Below are 18,447 nucleotides of genomic sequence, written 5' to 3'. Positions count from 1 at the left end.
CACTGTAATTAGTTTTGAGGGAATCTGGTTAAGATGTTATCCTAAAGTAAAAGATTTTATATTATAGCAAGTGATTGATGCCAATGGGTCAGTTCAAGTGCAAAAGCCAGACCCTAAAGCTAGTTAGTATCAAATTTGATTTGATTTGATTTGATTTCAGAAACTTTGTACGAGTTTGAACTCCAAGCTCAATATCTCAAGAAATCAGATCAGCTATGTCGAATCCCATGTGGCATGAACTGTAGTTACTGTACCCAAGTCCGACCTGCTTCCATGGCAAATGGCAAAGCCTCTTCGCGGGCAGCCACTTGGTCGAGACAAATTTCGGTCCTCTCTTGAACGGAGATTTCGTTGTAGCCTTTCGGGCCTTTTCTCACTCGTGGTGGAGTACGAGCAGCAAAATCTCTCTCTCTCGCCAATTCGGAAGATTGGTTCGCGGCTGGTTTGGCATAGGCGGTGATTTCGGTCTTATTTATGGTTGCGTACTACTCCTTGAAATGAAAGTACTGTTGAGCTCAGTTATGAGCTGTTGAGCATTTGTTTTCATTGATCGGCTTGCAACTATGCGCAGCTGCTTTGCAGGAGTATGAATAATTTCATCAGCGATTTTCTTGCTGATGGGTAATACCTCCGTTCAAATCTCTCGCATGCGCGAAACCCAACTTCAGATGAGCGGACTTCTTTGACAAATGACTTAGTTTTGATGTATTTTGCCTGTTAGAATTTCTCTGTGAGTTTTATATTCCATCTTTTTGCTGTGTCTCTTTGAACACGTTAGTGTCTTTCATGTGGAGATGCGCTTGTAGCCAAACAAAAATATTTTTTGCCTACCAAATGGCTTGCTTCCTGTAGAATATGTCAACATTAAGTTATCTGTTAACATTTGCATTTCTTATGGTGTTCCTTTCTACCTTTTTGCATGAACATACGGATTCATGGAAAGTTCATGATTGAGGCCGAAAAACTAGCTACTTTGATGGCGGTTGTGGGACCAGTTTATTTGATGGGCTTTCGGGGCTGTTACGTTGGTAGTGCTGGTGGTGATAAAATTAATGATAGATGCTCGCATGGGGTGTTGAATCTATAAGGCCATTGTGGTGGCAGTGCTTGATTCGGGTTGATACAGTGAAGTTGATTCTCGAAAAGATGTTTGATCTCAATAAAAAGTTGGTGGTAGGAACTAGGAGGTACTTTGTTAGTTGCTTTTAGTGGTGGAGGTGTGTCTAGTTGTATGTCGTCGCTATTCTTTCATTACAAATAAATATGGCATTAAGCAAGACGGAGAACAAATTAAGTGTGGAGAAGAAGCACCTTAAAATTCTAATAAATTGATAAAAAAAAAAAAATGGCAACTGGAGGCGATTGTGAGAGTGGATTACTGGTGGCTTGGTAGTCAAAGCATCACACTTGTAGCTGTGACGTTAAATGACTTGAAGCTGCATAATGTGCTGGTGTTACTAAACCTTGTTAAAGCCTGTGGCCTTTGACTTGGCCTGATTGAACATGATTTTGTCAAATTTGCTTAAATATGGTGGATACAGGCAGATTCTGTTCTGTTTGAGATTTGAATATTCTTGTTATTGTGTTGCTTTTTGAGGCTCCCTCTACCCACATCCCTATGTGCCCAACTGCTGGATGGGCGGTAACATATTCACTATCTACCGAAGAGAGGGGTGAGCCTGATCAATGTGGAATTGAGAGGGGGGCATGAACCAGCTTTCGATAGAGTAAGCAGCATTCGAGCCAGCATTGCTGTACTACTAACCATGTTTTTCTTATTGATTATATTAGCCTGTGTTCGAACAGTGCTATCTAGCCGGTCCACCAATGTATTATGGTGCTTTCCAATGATTTATTGCTAGTGCTCCACTGACAAAGATTCTTGGAATTCTTTGAATATGTTTGTCCTAGATTTTCATCTTGTTCACAAAAATGTGGAGGTTGTCCCCCTTCTTTTAGTATATTATCACATATTAAAAAACTGTGCATGAGAGTACACTCAATTATATCGTATTGCATGAGTTACTTTCAGCAATATTCTTTCCCTTTTGTTCTCTTGGTTGGTGTTGCCAGAGCTTTTAGACTAGTTTAATGTCTTTATTTGGCATGACATTTTTTTGGGCTTCCTTCTTAGTTCATCCTGTCCTATGAGCAATTGAAAAGTCCCTAACTGACCTATTACTTATATCCTTCCTTTTATCTTGTTTAAGCATCCAAAGTTTGTGAGCTTACATCCTTTATAAGCCTGTCTTTCTTTCAATAAAATAGCAAGCTTACCCTTAAAAAGAAAGGAAAAGAATGAGCCAAGGGAATGACATACAAGTACATTCAATGACATAAACCCATTTAATTAAGTACATGATCATGGTAAGTTGCCAATCATGGTTGATTCAAAAGGATGAATCTGCCGTAAAAGTGCATATATCAGGGATGGATTTGCTAGTTACTGTAATGGATGCCTGCATTGCCTACAGGGCACACATGTATGGAAATCCTTTAATGTTTCTGGCTTTAGTGTTAAACTCATCAGTTTTAGTTGCTGATATGATAGATATTGGTCTATACCTGCTTAGCAGAAAAGGAAAGATTCTGTTGGGTTGACCTGAATTAACTTTCCCTGGATTCTTTACTTGCTATGTTTGCAGATGATAATTACCTTCTTGGGCCTCCTTGTCTAGTAATGTGAACCTTATTTTGCCCTCTATACGTGACACTTGAGAAGTGCTTGGCCCTGCTGAATCTATTATAGACATTCTCTATACCTTCTTAGTCCTTAAAGCAGCCAGTATTTCACCAGTGACGACAACAAGGGTATGTTTTGTACTTTTCCTATTATTTTGACTGTTCTATTGTCATTCTTTTTGTTTTCTGGATGCACTTTTCATGCACTTGTACTAGCTTTTGTACATGATTCTCAGGATGAAGGAATTAGACAAATCACACACACATCCATGAGGTTGTTTCCTGGGATCATACAATCATAAAACATGTATATGTTGATTATGAGAAATGGATGCTTTCCCTTATGCATTTGTTTTCTGAGTGTCGTATGAATCCACATACTTGATTTGCAGTCATTTCCTCATTGTGATACATGCTTGCATCAGCATACTTTGTAAGAATGATGAATAGACTCCATGCATCACTGTTGCTACTTTCATATATCCTCAGATCTTTACTTACATGTGCCATATACATGAAATATGGACTTTAGGTCTATTTCAGAGAGGCAAAATGTTGGTTAGGCACAGTAATGTACTTAGTTAGATACAAGTGTCCCAACATATCCAAAACCAATTATAAAGAATGCACTAGCCTGTAAGGATAGGTAGATGTAGAAGTGATCATGACCAAACAAGAGATCATAGATTGCGCAGTAGGAAAGGAATATTCCCATTAGGATCTCCAGTGTATGAATCCTGATAATTAAACACCAAAAAATGTTAGACACTGTTTTGAAGGAACACAATCTTCAGAATGAAGAAAGCAAACCAGAGTATCTGGGTCCTTAGAGACTGGTTTTACTAAAGATGTCAACTGAAATTGCATAAATTGGTTTCTACTTTAAGTCATTACCCATATTTCTTGACCCTATAAAGCCTGAGAAAATCTTGTGAGATTTCCAGGTTTTCAGAATGCCAGATTAGTTTGCTATCTTTTCAGTCAGCTTAACTTTAACTATTGTAGCTCAACCTGCTATCATCATTACTATCTTTGTGTCAGTTGCATCTAGTTAAGAAAGCCTGGACCCTGCAACCTTTTTTAGTGGAGTTCATCTTGTTAACATGCCATAAAACTTGCCATTGGAAAGTTTTCAGAACCTTCAAGTTTTTCGAACTGCAGTAAACATGATTGTAGTTGTACAGCAGCTGACCTCTTAATCTAGTTGGGTCTTCTTGGTAGATCTAGTGAGCAGTTTCTGTTGACTTTGCTAGGTATGCTTGTGAAAGTGTTGTATAGTTATATGATTAATCATACTCGGTAATATTTATCAGATAAAATGAAACAAAAACATTCTGAGCACGACTTGACCATCTATGATCTAGTCAGATCATAGAGGATCCATTTGAAAGTTAATCATACCTCTCTCCAGCTAGTGATCGTGGCTTCTTGCTTAACTTGATGCTAGCCTTCTGTTTGATTGTGTTCCCAAGCTTCTCTGTCACCACCCACTCATTCACTCTGTTGGCCTCTATGAGTCCAATGATGGCTGCCTTTGTTCGATGCAGTGACATTACATTTTCAAAGAGTATCCAGAACACGACCAAATGAAGGGACCTATTCATATGAACCATAAGAACAGTAAGGGTCATGTTATCTTTCTTGAGAAGCAACTTAAACACAGTCACAAAGAGGTCAAGTCCATACCTTGGGGTGCATATTGCATTTAGAATAGTGATTGTCGAAGGGATGTAGATTGCCACAAATTTGGGAAGGTGTATTTGAGGAACTAGCACACTTAATGGGATAACCATGCAGTAGAAAAAGAAAGTCACTAGATGTGCCACAATCTTCCGTACAAAGAAGAACGCATATATGACATGAAACTTCTTCCACATGGATACCTTCTGCATTTTCCAAATAACAAAAATTAATATCATTCCAAACTAGGAGCCTAAATTTCACTACTTTATTCCTATTATATATTTTGGCTATTATTGATTAGTAGAACAAGCATGTGCACAGTTTCCTATCTAGTAAAACATTTCTATGCCTTTCTGTGGGTTATTGTATCACTAATCACCAAAAAATTTTTACCTTTACAATTTTGTTACTTGAAAGTTCCACATTTTGGACCCAACAGCTTGAAGGTCTTTAGGCTTGTACATGACTAGTTGGTCTGGACCAAGTATCTTGGCTTACACAGGGTATTAAAACACATTATTCAGGGAAGACTTCTAGAAAGGTAAAATTGGAGCATGTCACATAGGTGTGGACAAAGCACTTTCCAAGAACTGGGAACATATGTATAATATATGTATACATAAAATGAATACATTCGACCAAATTAGGAAACACTAATAAGTTTCCAAAGATTGGTAGGAGGACAAAAAATTGGACTCAGTCAAAGTTGACTAGTTGCAAAATTGGATGAAGTTAGGCGCATAATATGTTAGGTACATCCTTGTCGGCTTTGGCCCTTTAGCTGGGGCCTGTGACTACGTTTGTGTCATGTGTGTTAAAACAGATGTAGATGTCTTTAGGCAGGCTTATAAGGCTAAGAATTGATGTATAGCTCTATAAATCTAGGCGTCTTTGATATGGTTTTTTAGGTGGATACTGCAGGAAGCAGCTTACTCCACAAACTGGTTGAACATCTGACAAATAAATCAACTGTACACTGTCCCCATTTTATTACTTATGATTAGTGTATGTTTGTGACATTTAGTCTTTTTGATGAATAGTATATTTCACAAGTCTACCCAAAGGTTATACTGTTAAATAAACAGCATATGAAAGATGCTTATGCACATACATCACACAAGATGATCTCCTTGATCATTTTCCTGAAGAGATTGGCAGGTCCACATGACCATCGATGTTGTTGATATCTATACGCTTTAAATGTACTGGGCAGTTCGTTCTTAACCTGCCAATCATTCGTTATATTAATAGAAAAGCAAAGGAACTGAACAGAAATAAAGTAAAATAAGAATTTGAAGACTCACAGAGAGATCACCAACAAAGACAAACTTCCAACCCTTGAGGCTAGCTCTAACTGCTAAGTCCATATCTTCGACAGTTGTTCTTTCTTTCCATCCACCTGCATCCATAAGGGCTTGTATTCTCCAGACTCCAGCCGTGCCTGCAAATACTCATTTTCTGCAGTTATGGCATTTGACATGACAATGATGAGGATTTGTGCAATATGTTTGTTGGTCTCTTTACCATTGAAGCCAAAGAAGGAATACATTGATGACCCTACTTCTTGCTCTACACTGAAATGGTAGTCTAGAGACATCTCCTGGAGACGTGTCATTAGGCACTCATCTGAGTTCACTGCGTTCAAAGGAACATTAATGGCATCAGTGGTGCTGATGAATGGTAGTGAAAAGGAGTTAAGCTCTATATATTATAGGGCATACAACAAAAGCAAAATACTGAACAAGTTCTTTTCTCCTGAACATACATGACTAATGTCATTTGGTTATTTACAAGCTTGGTGTTGCCCATGGGCTTCAGATTGGTCTCTGTGCCACTTACCAGTTTGAAGCTGGTTATGCAAAGTTCATCTGACTATCTTCACAAAGTTGATCACTATTGGCTAGACTTACAGTTTAGCTTTACGAAACACCTTATCTGAATTGACAAACATGTATAGGTTGGAATTCTTGGATATCATCATTACCTTGATTTTGTAAACTTACCAAATCTCCATCGAGCCTGAACCAAGCCTAGTTCAGGGTTGCCAAGAAGAAAGGGAACTGTCCTAGAAAGGAAGTCAGGCTCTGGCTGGAAATCTGCATCAAATATAGCTACAAACTCACAATCTTTAACATAAATTTTCTTTAGTCCATCTCGCATTGCTCCTGCCTTGTAGCCATTCCTGTTATTCCTTGTCTCATACTTGATGTTCACTCCCTTGCTCATCCATTTTAAGCATTCCATCTCTACCAAAGCCTGTTATAAAGAAAATCACCAAGTTAACTTGTTTGAAGCCAAAGAAAATTCAGTTACAGGTCAAACAGAATTTTGGAAGCCATCATGTTGCTGAAAATATATACAAGTTGCGTAGCAAAATGCAGTGTCTTAAGAGAAAGCAACTAAAATACTGAAGTTGATCCAGGATTCTGTTGTTTAGTCGATTCACCATAATATTTTATGGATTTGACTGCTTCTCTCTCTCTCTCTACCTTATAGGGAGTTGTTCATTTCATGCCGATACTGAACATTGCCAACTGCCTCAAAGTGGGTGTCTAGTATCTTGTGCCTATGTGCAGATTGAATCAAGATTGGAAACATACCCTTGTTATTCTGTCAGTTGAATCATCTAAAACTTGAATTATGATTTTGTCAGATGGCCATGAGAGCCCACAGGCAGCTCCAATTGATAGCCGGTAGACCTGAAAGTGTTGACATGGAAATAGATAATAAACTGATGTTAACAAATGACAGACAAAAAGGTGAATAGTTCCTACCTCCTTCTCATTAAACATAGGTATCTGAACTAGAACCACTGGGTAGGAACCTTTCATCTCCAGATCCTCTCTTACAGCGTCCAATTTATACTTTGTATACCTTTGTTTGCCCAATAATTTCACACAGACAATCACTACAGCCATGTAGACCCTCTCAACAAACAGCATTACAGACATCACTCCACAGATCCATACTGCCATCCTTACCATTGGAATGATCAATGGTGCTCGAATTTCTCTCCATACAAAACGAAAATTCTCCACAGCATCACCTTGTCCATGTGGCAGCAAGTTAGTGGCAGGAAATAGTCTACCCATCGTTATCCTTACAATGCTTAACAGGAGGAAGTAATTTGCTGTTTGCAAATTAAAGCTTATAGAAATGCATCTAGTCTTCCACCTTCCTTCTGAGTAAAGTGCTTCACCCACCAGCCTTGAAAGATCTGAAGGAGGAATAGGATCTATTTAAATAGACAAATGGCTTGAATGTTGCTGAGCTGGCATGATGAATACACGCGATCTATGTGCTTAGTTGACGTATCATCTGAAGGTAAAGTTTGTGAATTTAAGGAGGCACGCGTTTGACATGCAAAGGGTGAGTCTTAGTGATGAACAAATGGCCATCTTGTCCCATACATCAGATGCTGAATTTGCTTCCAAATTTCAGAGGCATTCACTGTCTTCATGGTTCTTAATAAGTTTTGACTTTAATGTGCAAATATAGATGGTACCTGTGTTTTTAATTTTATCTCTTGGACATTGCTATTGATGATGGTGGGTAGAAATCCTCCCTTCCCCCCACCCTCCGCCTTAAGGATAAAGATGAACCTGAAGTCAACCGTTACAATTTGAACTGAACTGATGTCATCTGAGTCATAGGTGTCAAAAATGGAGAAGTTTCTGCTAGTTTTGTCAAATTGGCATCTGGATGTATTCTCTTCTGTCCTTAGTTGAATTGCTTTGATTCACTGGCTTCCTCCATCTAAGCTGGTATTCAGTAACACCTATTTTGTATTCTAGTGCTAGAAGCGTGACTCTGAGGATATTCCTTCTCCTATCCGTTCAAGCAAGTGCATCTGTACAAGGGAGAAGATAGAAAATCGAGGACATGGATGCCAGTTAAGAAACAAAGAGAGCAGTGGTGTTGCTGCTACCCTCTGCTGATTAATGGCTGGTAGGTGTAGGTGTTGCAAGCCATTTCACGCTGTAATGGATCATAAATTCTCAGAAGCTGGTAGATTTCATTTCCAGAAATAGGGCGTGCATTGAAAGCCTTCCTTCTGAGCGTTTGTGAGCAAGTGAACTTGTACCAACAGCTCAAGAAACAAAGAAAGATGAATGGATGGGTGAAACACGTGGAAAGAAGCTTGAAACTTGACAAATTGGCAAAGGTGCATTTCTGAAGTGGGCGATTAGAACTAACAACAAGAGCAGAGGAAGGGAACTCTTTAGTGGGCGCTTAATAACCCCCGATCTGATCGTGTTTGAGATCCTTGTGATCTGAAATCCTTGATTTGAAGTCGGACATCCCAGCCATGCCTCTCTTTCTCAAAAAATCTGATCTTAGAAGCATTGTATTCGTTCGTCACCACATCTGACAAGTTTGAAGGAACTCAAGTCCACAGACCACTTCCTGACTGCTCTAAAAAATCCGATCTTAAAATCAGACCCTATCAACGTGAAAAGTGTGAAATATGAGTTATGAACAAACGTCATGTCCTGAGTTTCTGTAGAATTCTTGGTCTCTTGTATGACATTCATGCCACGTTAACTAGAGGTCTCAGTTTCACTCTTACGAAGTGAGCATTTCCAAATCAATAAACGTGTGCCAAAGTTGTTAAAATCTGTTGTAAAGTACTTTTTTAACAGTGATGAATGAGATGTTATATTAACTCTATAACATATTTAAATAAATAAATAAAAAATTCTCTTCAGAAAGTCGGAGGAAAACTTGGTTCGCAGCTCTCATGACAGCAGTGGTAAAACTTTCCATGTCCGCAGCTGTGGCGTTTACAGAGAGTGACACTTATTGAGGATTGAGCTGTAACGGTTAGACGACGGACCCCACTATGCTAACTTTAGAACTAAAACTGCCTCCTATACACATCCAAATGCGTGGTAGTATTAAAAAGAAAAAAAAAGGTTGGTGGAAAGTCACATATATGCTTTCAAAATTTTTACAAAGCAGATCAAACTTTTTTATCCACATTACCTCCAAAAAACTTTACTAGGTGATAAAATTTGGCATCTCGGTAGACATAACAGGCTTGACGAACAGAACAATAGTTGTAAATTCTAAGTGCTGATAAGAACATTATTTTCTTATAATATATGTTGCAAGAACTCGAAGAAATATGGTATATGATTGTACCCAACTTTTCATTGTTAAATATAAAAACACCATTCATATCACACCATTATTTTTCCTGAAAGAACAGTATAATATTCTAAGCAATGTGTTCTTAAGAACGTGTTTCGAAAACACCATGTTCTCAGTATCCGACATGATTTGGACTCGCATTTTGCTTCAAATAAATATTCTGTGTTCAATATCTATTCATTTTGGAAGTGGGTACTTAACATGTCATATTGTACATTTAAAAGTTAGGTTCAGATATAAAAGAGGAAATAAAAATTCAGATTCGGATTGGATTTAGATTGTGAATTTTAAAAATCAGATTTGGATATGATATATGTTTTCTTCATTCATATTTAAATTTGCATTTGTGAATATCTGTTAAATAGTATGTGATATATGTTGTGTCTGATCTGAATCTGATCGGTTAACATCCCTAAGAGAAGGGGGCGACAGGGGTCTTTGCCCTCCCTCAAAATTTCAAAAAGAAAAAAAATTACATGTGATCTCTAAAAATTTTCACTTAACTTATATAAAAATTTTGAAACTATAGTTTAGCCCCTGTAATGGAAAATTCCTCACCGCGACAGGACACGACACATGTCAAATACATACCTAATCATTGAAATGGAAAAGTTTAATGGTTAGGCACTATGTATAATGATTTAACCAAATGCAATGTTCATAATCCGTATGTTTGTGTTAGATGTACGTTGAAACTGTGTCTACATCTGCTTGTTCTCAAACCTTAACGGATTCAAACCAGCTTCTTGATTTTTTTTTTTTTTTTTGAAGTTCATATATTCGTACCTGAATTAAATTTTGATTCATTTTTATTCGCCAAAATAAGCTTCGAAGGGTACCATATTGGGTACTATTCGTTCTGTAAGGGGGTGTTTGATGTCATAGGATTTTGATTCTGGAACCAAGATTCCATAATCAAATAGCCACGGCAACTTGGAATTGGAATGAACATTTCAGTTCCAATTTTCTTTTGAGTTTGATAATAAAAAAAATTGATTTTAGAATTAAAAGTGACTTGTTTGATGACAAAATAATTAAAACACTAGAATTCATAAATTAAAGCCCTTAACGTCTTGTGCCCCAAAGAGAGATGAAAAATTTTCAGAATTCTTAATTTCACCCTATAGGGTGAAAATATAATTCTGGGATTTTGATTCTGGAATAAGCCTATAATTCCAGAATCAAAATTTTTTGTTTGATAACGCAATTCTCATTCTTAAAAAACAAGAATAATGATTCTAAACTTTCATGGATTCCAAGTGAATTAAATGCCCCTTAAATCAAATGGAATGATTGGTACCTGTTTGGTTTTAGTACAGGACAAAGTGAACCCCTCCAATTATACTTAATAGGACAAACCATTCAGGGGGAGATGGAGAAGGTAGTCCTATTTCCCATGAATTTTCTATCTGACTTACTCAAGGGAATAAGAGATGTCAATATATCCAGTTTGAATCGGATATCAGACAGAACCAATCTGAAAAAATCGGATATGAAAAAAAAATTAATATCCAATTAAGAACTCGGATATCGGATTCAGATTTAAGAAATAACATCCAATTGAATTCGAATATACATAAATATCAAATAAGATTTGGATACAGATTTAGATTTAGATTCAGATTTAGATATTCATAAATATCTCATTAGATTTAGTTTCAGACTGGATCTAATGCTGAAAATTGGCAAATTTTTGTTCAAAATTCAGATTCTTTGGATATAAATATAAAAACAGATTCGGATTGTAAAATCAGATTTTAGATTCGGATTTGAACTTGGATATGATTTTTTTATTCATATTTGAATCCGAATATGTAAATATCCAAAAAAACGGATATGATTTAGGGTATATCTGATCTGAATATGATCCATTGACATCTCTAAACGGGAATAATAGTTCACAGGACAAATAAAGGTCACCATGAAAAAACATTGCCTCACAAGCCACAAGGATCAAGCCAACCAATTCACTTTTTCTTTTGAAGGAAATATTGAAACCTAAACCGGACCAACTGACAGCCCGTGAAAAATATAAGTGAGAGTGAATTTAGTGATGGATGCAATCTAAGTCGCTTCATTACTGAAAATCTTTTAGATTTCATCACTTGATTATTTGTTGGTTAATAGTAATTCATCCTAATGATTGGGAGGTTATATGAACCATTTTTCTCTTCCAGATTCCTTATTCTTTGACAATTTTTTGGTGGAATTAAACTACCTATGCAATCTCCAAGCCATTTCTTTATTAAAAATGTCCTTGATTTTATCTGCTTACAATGTGATCTTGAGGAGGAACTTCAAAGATTAATATGTCCCTACTAACCTATGATCGAGATAGGAATCCGGTTGAAGTTTGTAAGGTAACAAGGCACAAATTAATAACATCGTCAACTCTAGTATTTTTTAGTACAGGTGAGGTTAACAATCCACCTTAGGAAAAGAGCTCCAATGCCCTTCTCCCTTCTCACCTCCAACTAAAAAAAATAATAATAATAAATCCTTCTTGACCCGAGGGTCTTGGTTTGCTTTGTTACCTAGTATGGGTTCAATGTGCATTAGCTACACTTATATCACTACTGATACAAAGACATAGCACCCACAAGAATCAAACTGGGGACTGACGACTTAATACATCCCAGCACGACCAGCTGCTATGCTTTTTAATGGAGTCAATTCTCATTTGAATTTTGGCAAAACAATGTAATATTTTTCCATTTAAAACACAGCCAAGTTATATATCACTGCATTTGTAGGATTTTTTTTTGAAGTATCGCGAAGATTATTTGTCAAATTAGTCTGCATTTTATGCCAAATTTATATTAAAATGAGGATGATCCTTGGGAGGCTTATGGTGGTGTACATTGGGGTGGGCATCAGATGGGGTACCCAGCCAGCCTTGGGTCCAACCCTAAAATTGGGCTTTGAGCCATTTTTAATATCATTATATATATATATATATATAATTAGATACATATTTTGTTATAATTAATTATATTTATATATTAAATTATATAAAAATGTAATTTTTATTCTAATCAGGTCGGGTATCAGGCCAGGGTTTTGGGCAGGGGCTGCGACATGGCCTGAGTTTGACTTCTTGGCCCAGCCCGAAGCCCAGCCTTAGTACATGTTTCATGGGCTGGTTCCTTATACGCGGAGGTTTTTCATGTCTGTATGATCCTGAACAAACAACAAAACTAAGAATAAGCAAATTAGGTAAGGTTTAATGCATTAGAGATATGCTTATATCACTTGGATATGACAGAGATATTGCCATTTTTAGAAGATAGCAATACAGAAGGGCAGTACTCAAATGGTTTATCTGTGTGCCACCAGCATGGAACTTTGCACATGGGTTTACTTGTCTGATCTTGATCCAATGAAATGTATCAATATCTTGATCCTTCAGAGAGGATGAGTTTGGATAAATTAATCCGAGCCGCACTCGAACCTGCTCCAAATTTATCTCAAAGGTGCACTACAATTCAATCATGCTAAACAGAGACCAGATCCATGGCTCAATCCATTTGCACAAAGCCACAAACTATGTCCAATTGATATATTTGAAATATTTTGATCGCAACCTAGGCGATCTTATTGGCAATAAAATCCCATTTGCACTTTCTAAGTTATAGGTAAAGAAAAAATATAAATGCTCATAAGCTGCTGTCATGGCTTGGTTGGTAGTGACATATCATAGTCATCCCTTGAGCACAACTTTAGTTTGCATTCAAGTGGATACATACATTTAGTAAGTTGCAATCCCTTCAAACAACCCCAGCAAATAAGTACATATGGAAATGACACTAATGGCACATTTATTTCACAGTGCACCTCTGGCCATGCGCCAAAGATACATGAGTGGCCTATTGATCTGCAGAACTTCTCATGATGTTCCACTTCGGGCATTCACCTGGCTGATGATTCGGCTGCACCGGCCGGAGCAAACTCAGGATCTCTTCGTAGCTGATGTCAATCAGTCGGAGCTCCTGCAAGTCTTTTCTTTTTCTCAAAGCCTTAGGCTTCGGTTTCCGAGGAGCCGACGGGCACCGGAAGATGGTCATCATCGGTTTCGCTGAAGTAGGAGTCTGACATGTGTCCGAGTCATAGCGGTCTCGACCATCATCACCAACTATGACCATTGTCACCTTGTCTGGAACTAATATGAGGAGCTCAATCTAGCCGCTGCTGCTGCTTCTTCTTTTTCTTCTTCTTCTTCTTGCTTGACACCAAGAAGCAGGAGAATGTTGGCAATGGTGGCAGCCAGGAGGCAGAGAGTAATTAAGTAGAAAGGAATACAAGATGATATATATATATATATTTCACATATTAGGAGGAACATAGTGACTTGACATTTAGGTGGGTGGTTTGGTACAATGTGGGGTCAGTAACACGTCCCTTTCTCAGAGAGGTGATGCACCAGAAAAGATGCAAACAGTAAGATGCCTTTCTTTGCAAGTATTCTAGGAAAAGGTGCCTAAGCTTCAATTAAATAGCAAAGACATGCTCAGATTTCTTTGTTTTTTTTTCTTCTTTTTCCTTTTTGGTTTAACTACCTATGTAAGATTTTTACACGCTAATTGGTGTATTCAAGCATTTGCTATTGCTTTGAAAGCTGGCGGTTTTGTGCAGTAGTCCTTTCTTCTGGTGAACTGTTCATGTGTATTGTTAGTAAGAAGTCTTTCCTTTTTTAAGGATCTAATAATGGTTTAGTAAGAAATTTGGTTTTAGAAGCCTTTTCTTGTGGGCTTCCATCTTAACATGTAAATGGGACTGCCTTAATGAGATCCATTAACATTTTATGCTCTTTTAATCATGATCACAGACAAAATTTGATTAGTTTTATGAATTTTTGGTGCTCTCAGTATCCAATGTTACATTGAATACACACAGTGCGCATTCATGGTTTGGTAGGAAGCACTGGCTACTCAGCCTTAATAAGGTGAAAGTTTGCTTTAAATGGAAGGGTGAAGATGAGTGTACATCCTGCTTGTTCTCCATTATCACCACCAAAAAATTAAGATCTTAGTCTGTGGGATACTTTGGAGATCCTAAAATGGGTTTTATGAATGCCGTGTATTTGCAAGGAGATCACTCTGGTAAAGATCCATAATGATGTTGATTTACTCGGTGCCGTAGTGCTGAGTACTCAGAATCTTGATAGTACTCAGCTTTTTTTATTCGTACAAGTTTCCTTTTTCTTTTCCTGAAAATCAGTGAGATGGGTTTAGTCAGCACAAAGAACAAATGTTCCATAAAAATTGGTACAGATACATGAGATAGAAATGTGCTATTAGTATTGTTGCCAAACGCCATTTTGACAATAATAACCAATTATTACTGTCCCATGAACCTACTCTAAAAGTTGAGGCAGATTCATTAGACACTAAGTAAGAGTGTTTTATGAATCTGCCTCAATTGTAGGGTAGATTCACAAGACAGTAACAGTTGGTTACTGTTTTCAAATGCTCCTTCAAGTTCCTTCCACTTAATGGTCATAATTTTATGTCGATTTGGAACTCAGATTGCTACTCATCTTACATGCAATTAAAGTAAATTAGAGCCAAAAATAATCCTCACAAATACCAGCAATCAATAAAAGAATCGATCAGCTTACCAATAGATTCCAGTAAGGCTGGAAGTGACTGCACATCTGTAGTAACAGCAGTTGCATCGGGATCAGGGGGTCGTCGGCTCACGACAGAGAAAGCAACGCCCACCCCTCAAGTTTTACAGCATATACTGAGGGCATAGGGTTCCCCCATTACCCACCAAAGTGCTTCTTTGTCAGAATTTGGCCCATGGCATCTCCCTAGTCACTAGGTGGAGTTATAGTAGCCATGACAGTCATCCATAAAAGGTCAAAACGTACAGAGATGTTTCGTTTTTCACACACATTTAGAATTTTGAAGTCCTCATTCTAAGAAATGTGGGAAAAAAAAGTGAAAGTTAAACAAGAATGATTAGTTGAAAAACTCTCTCTCTCTCTCTCTCTCTCTCTCTCTCTCTTATATATATATATATATAGACTGGGTTTTACACGTGCTATTTGGCGTGTTTACAGATACAAACAAAAAAAGTTACATTTTCTGTAATGTAAGATGAGCTTCAGAAGCAAATATACGCATTTACACTCTATCCTCCCTGAACATGAAAGAAATATCATTTTTCAAGGTTCATAATGCGTTTTGAATACAAAAATAACATTCATAAAGTAGATTATCAAAAACATGGGTAAAAATGTCGTAAACGAAAGGCATCCCAAAACCAGTAATAATGGTACATAACTATAGACACGCACACACACAATCCAGTTTTTGAAATTGATTTAAAAAAAATAAATAAATAAAATAAAGGACAAATATTTTTAAAAACATCTGCTTTTGTTAATCTTCTTCCCGCTTCACGCTTGATGATCTGTATGCAAAGGTACTGCCTTCACGAGTTTAATAGTGGTGTTTGAGATGTATAATTTCTGCAATTAGTTGCCTGAAGATTAGATCATATTAGCGGAAGTATATTGCAATGTATGGTTCTAAGAACATTATACAAGGATGGGACATGGTAAGCATGCAGGCATCGTATAATTGGCTTATCTGGCGCTTTTATAGAAGTACTCAGTGGTTTAGTTCAACATGATCTTCTTTTTAAAGGTTTAGCAAACCTGAAAATTTGAGTACTTAAGCAGCAGAAATTAAGACGAATAAATGCAATCTGTGTGTAGAAGTTCTTAGAACGTTACAAGAGAGCATCCAAGAAAGTGTGTTGGTTACGATTGACAAGAACTGAAGTTCCTCACGGAAATATGAATTCGAGCATTCATAATAAATAGGACATCTCGTGTAGAGAAAGTCTCATCCTCTTTTTTTTTTTTTTACTTATTTTCATTCATTTTGCACTTTTTGCTCTCTAAGGGGGGAGAGGGAGAGAGAGAGAGAGAAAGAGATAGGTGGGGGGAAGAGAAACTTTCATTAAACGAAACTGCAAGGGTCCAAAAAGTAATGGATGCAGGGGTACAACCTGAATAAGACAAAATAAAAGAAAGTAAAAAAACACAGTAGAAAACAGAAACGAGCCTCCGTCCGGCAGTCAGAAAGCCTTCAGAATACCCAGAATTTCTGCCCGGAGAGTTTGCAATATAGGGTGAAATTCAAAACACTTGCTATGAAAGAAAACATCATTGCAAGTGATGCAAATCTGCCACCAAATGATACATAACCATTTAAGCCAAAGAAATGCCATTTCTTAGACTTCCATAAGGCCAACGGTTAGAAGAGAAGATCTTGCGCAAAGGAAGATCGAGAGACCACTGAAGTAGGATGGTGCCAAGAAGCAAGAAAAAGTCGTTGGACCTCTTCACAATTCCAAAATAAGAACCTTCTACAGCCCCTTTGCAAAAGATGGAGAGAAAGGGAGTGAGAGTGTGATGAGGTTGGGAGTGCATTAATGCAGCATTTCAGCAATACTACTGAAACTGCATAACATGCATCGGATTCTACCTCTCTCTCTCTCTATCCCTCTCATTTTCGATTGTTATTCTCTTCCTACCGGCTATCTCCAAACCAAACATGTGCGTTGTACCAACTCAAACTCTGATGCTTCATTTCCTCTGTGCTGCCAACCTTTTCAATGCGCTCTCTCTCTCTCTCTCTCTCCCCCTAAAAAAGAAAGCCTCTACCATGAGATGTACACCAACCACAAGGCTACCAACCTTGAAGGCCTTTTCTTATTATCATGATAAGCGGCATAAAAATCCTCTAAAATGATTCCCCACAATGACATCTACTAATGGTGCATTAATTCCCAACAACTCAAGCTAAGTGGGTTCCAATCCACCTTGGATGTTGAGAAGCGCCTTTAGAATATTGATTCACTCCCCCATCCAGTGTACTTTTCTTTTATTTTTCCTAGTCCTTAATGGGCACTCCTTCCAAAGCAAACTGTTGTGATCCTAATCTAGAGGGTGGCATCGGGACGGACCGAGACAGCCTCAGTTTGGACCCAACGAGGCCCTGATAATGCTGAAAAAAGGTTGAGCCTGTTTCAAACTTGGCCAGGCACTGGCCACTCCAGCTTTGCTCAGGCTTTGCTTCCAGTGACTTCGTACAATTCATGAATCTATGTTGGCAGGGACGACTGGACCTGTAGTTTTCTGTGGAAGAGCAACGGATTTCTAAGTTTCATGTTTTCTCTCTTTAAATTTTCAAACGTCCAAACGTTGTTCAAGAATTTGGCTGGAGCACTGCATCTTTGTAGATACAAAAGAGCAGAGGATTCCTCATCTCCCTATATTCAACTTCCTTTTGCTTAGATTGACCTCTTCTCTAAGATCTTCGAATTATGGAGAGGAAGATGAGATCTGTCTAGGGAAATAGTTAATCGGGCGTGTTCATAATAATGGGCAGTACCGTATCTTGGTCATTCATTAGCATCCATATCTATTAGCAAACAGTGCCAATAGGGATGTACAGAAACAGGGTTCAACCAGACTTAAGTTGAAAAGTGTACAGAGCAAAATACTGCCATGAAGCTGAACAAAAACTGCAGAACTGCAGAAACTAACCTATTTCATACGTATGATCCATCTCTCTGCAAGAGAGGGGCCTCGTTCCCAACTTTGTAGCTGGGATTTTACCAGTGACGTATATATGCAGCTTAGACAGTTCTTCATCGCTTCCCATCTGATCGGCCATTTTCTCCTGCCTTTTAACATCCTTCACATTCTCCTCTTCCAACCTCTATTAGGTGAATGGATTTACATTCCCGTTGGAAGACCCTCCACCTGACTCAAAGCCTTCATCTCTGCCAGCAGATGAAATTTGACTTCGCACGCCATGAATGCAAACCAGCAAGCTCTTTTGGGGCATGCTCGACCAGATGTCTTTCCTCCATTTATTCGCCAAGTTTTTCTGCCTCAAGCGTTCCCAT

The 18,447-nt window shown here is 37.9% G+C and overlaps 1 protein-coding gene and 1 long non-coding RNA gene across 5 annotated transcripts; one reads left to right on the top strand and one right to left on the bottom strand.

Moving 5' to 3' along the window:
• Nucleotides 1-223: 223 nt before the first annotated feature.
• On the top strand, nt 224-8,987 carry LOC116266152 (uncharacterized). Its single transcript, XR_004175276.2, has 3 exons — nt 224-621; nt 2,646-2,811; nt 8,160-8,987. It is a non-coding gene; the product is annotated as an uncharacterized LOC116266152 (long non-coding RNA).
• On the bottom strand, nt 2,821-8,112 carry LOC116266151 (glucomannan 4-beta-mannosyltransferase 1-like). Of its 4 annotated transcripts, XM_031647260.2 has the most exons (9): nt 7,140-8,112; nt 6,966-7,064; nt 6,369-6,621; nt 5,890-6,000; nt 5,670-5,806; nt 5,477-5,590; nt 4,369-4,568; nt 4,084-4,278; nt 2,821-3,419 (listed from the first exon to the last, which is right to left on the bottom strand). In XM_031647260.2, the coding sequence occupies exons 1-9, from the start codon at nt 7,455-7,457 to the stop codon at nt 3,260-3,262; spliced, it is 1,587 nt and encodes a 528-aa protein (XP_031503120.1). In that variant the 5' UTR covers nt 7,458-8,112; the 3' UTR covers nt 2,821-3,259. The 4 variants fall into 4 exon arrangements, with proteins under 4 accessions (XP_031503120.1, XP_031503119.1, XP_031503118.1 ...); XM_031647259.2 differs by having other exon boundaries at nt 6,966-8,112; XM_031647258.2 differs by having other exon boundaries at nt 4,084-4,568.
• Nucleotides 8,988-18,447: the final 9,460 nt, after the last annotated feature.

Source organism: Nymphaea colorata, chromosome 12, assembly GCF_008831285.2.
Source record: "Nymphaea colorata isolate Beijing-Zhang1983 chromosome 12, ASM883128v2, whole genome shotgun sequence".
Taxonomy (NCBI): Eukaryota; Viridiplantae; Streptophyta; class Magnoliopsida; order Nymphaeales; family Nymphaeaceae; genus Nymphaea; species Nymphaea colorata.
This window is presented reverse-complemented; position numbering and strand designations above follow the sequence as displayed.